The sequence below is a fragment of the Nematolebias whitei genome, chromosome 1, assembly GCF_014905685.2.
Source record: "Nematolebias whitei isolate Nwh7 chromosome 1, NemWhi1, whole genome shotgun sequence".
NCBI lineage: Eukaryota > Metazoa > Chordata > Actinopteri > Cyprinodontiformes > Rivulidae > Nematolebias > Nematolebias whitei.
Window position 1 is genome coordinate 27,972,535 of NC_056498.1, and position 2,151 is coordinate 27,974,685.

The 2,151-nt window shown below is 50.8% G+C and overlaps 1 protein-coding gene across 1 annotated transcript; it reads right to left on the reverse strand.

The window, feature by feature from the left end:
- Positions 1-376: 376 nt before the first annotated feature.
- Positions 377-1,821, reverse strand: LOC119416152 (doublesex- and mab-3-related transcription factor A1-like). The gene is made up of 2 exons (XM_037683346.1): positions 1,350-1,821; positions 377-1,131 (listed from the first exon to the last, which is right to left on the reverse strand). Exons 1-2 carry the CDS (start codon positions 1,819-1,821, stop codon positions 377-379), a joined length of 1,227 nt encoding a protein of 408 aa, XP_037539274.1.
- Between the last annotated feature and the right edge of the window lie 330 nt (positions 1,822-2,151).

The following is a 2,151-nucleotide window of genomic DNA, read 5'->3' on the forward strand; positions in this document are numbered from 1 at the left end:
ATGGATAGATAGATAGATAGATAGATAGATAGATAGATAGATAGATAGATAGATAGATAGATAGATAGATAGATAGATAGATAGATAGATAGATAGATAGATAGATAGATAGATAGATAGATAGATAGATAGATAGATAGATAGATAGATAGATAGATAGATAGATAGATAGATAGATAGATAGATAGATAGATAGATAGATAAGCAGGCAGGCAGACTAAATGAAGATATACAAAAACTTTATTTAAAAAAACATTTATACAAAATTTACACAATCAAAGGTGAATATTTTGATCCTTACAGGCAGAGTGCAGCTGATTTAAGAAGTATTGTTTTGGCTTTGACATCTAAAAGGTTCAAATGTTTTGTTTTTCCATCACTTGTCATCGTTAAGACGTGTATAAAGAGCTGCGGTGTTGCTCAGGGAGTCTTTGCTCTGAATGTAAGAAAAGTCCCGCATCATTCCCGGGAATGAGTCCAGAGGTGGGCGCAGGGTCAGCAGCGGCATCAGTCCTGAGGTCATGTAAGGGGGCAAGAACCCACCGCTCCCTGGGGCCAACCGCAGAGGACCCACACCCAGCCGAGGGCCGAGCCCATACAGGCTGTCTCCACTGGGGTGTGGGGGCCCATGGAGAGGGGAGAAGGCGGACTTACTGGCCCCCAGAGTGCTGAACGCTCCCGGCAGAAGCACAGAGGGCCTGAGGAGACCGGAGGATGACATGGTGCCAGAGTCCATTTTATTCTCCTTGGAGCTCAGCACCAGCTCGATGGACTTCACAATGTCCCCCCTGCACGTTCTCACCATAGACTCCAGCGTGTCCCGCCTCTGATGGGGGAAGATCTTGGCCATGATGTCGGTGGGGTCACGGTCCAGGCTCAGGCTGGGACAGTCCTTGGGTTTCTCCGAGTCGCTCCCAGACTCCTGATCAGAGGAGGAAGGTGACATCTGTGGGCTCTGTGTAGGGTCTGAGAGCGGGGATGGACTCCCACCCTCACTGGGGGCAGAGGCGCTGGTGTCTTTGCTTGGAGACATCGACTTGTGGCTTGGAGAGGGCACTCTGGCGCTGGGGGACACAAACAGTGGTTGGCCCATAAATCCGTTGTAGAAGTTGAATTTGCTCACTTTGTCATCTGGAATGTGGATAAAAGAAGAAAGAAGAAAAAAAAAAAACACGTGGTTCTTAAAACGTAGTTGTGCGTAAAACATGGATTTTACGCACAGCCATCTGGCATGCGTAAAAACCAAGCAAATCACGCATCACATTAAATATTGTTCAGATAATTTAATGAAGTTAATAAGCGAAGTGAAGATCTTTTTTAGACAAAACCCTCCAGAATATTTAACTTACCCTCTTTGTCATTCTGGGCTCCAAAAACTTCAAAACTCGGAGCGGTCGGAGAGGTAACCGCAGCGCACCCGTGGCCCAGCGGGGATCCCTGACTCATCCCAGCCTGGCCCCCGATTCCGGAGCCGGGGTACAGGAGCCGGAGCTCGCGCGCTTCGCTCTCCTCCTGCGCCTGCTGCCTCCTCAGCGCCACCTGCGCCGCCATCACCCGCTGCCTCTCGGCGATCAGCGTGCACTTTGCGCACACGCAGTCCCTCCAGCGGCAGAAGCGCTTGTGGCCCTTCAGCGCCGACACCACGCCGTGGTTCCTGCACCTGGCGCACTTCGGGGTCCGCGGGTATCCCCTCTCCAGCGCCGGGTTGCAGGCGCGGAGAAAGAGAGGCGGGTGGCGCAGGAGGGAAGGGGCCATGGGCAGGCTTCCGAGCGCGTTGGTGGAGTGCGCTGCCATGGCGAGGGGTCTGATCCTGCTCTCCATGGGCTGACAGAACAAAATAAAAAAGTTCTGGAATGGTGCAGTATAACTGAAGTGTTGCTAAATTGGCCTTCTCTGTGCGCTCTGCGCTGGCACCCTGAACCAGCGCCTTAAGTTCCTCCTCACCAGGTGGTTTGACATGAAACACAACACCCCCGCCACACCCCTTTCAGCTCAAGACTCTTAAGACCCTATCATGTTTATTTGCATCCCGGATGAGTAAGGGTCTAATCTGATGCAACTGAGCATGCAGGGTAACTTTAGGCCTGTCCAGACCTGAATTTATTGCCTACTTACACTCAAAAAAGTGCCACGGTTGGATTTAATCAGATT

Bases quoted from the DNA above. Each gene is read 5' to 3' on its own strand.
- LOC119416152 (XM_037683346.1), bottom strand. From the start codon at position 1,821: ATGGAGAGCAGGATCAGACCCCTCGCCATGGCAGCGCACTCCACCAAC. The intron at 1,132-1,349 runs GTAAGTTAAATA...TCCACATTCCAG, and splicing joins AGCCCAGAATGACAAAGAGG to ATGACAAAGTGAGCAAATTC.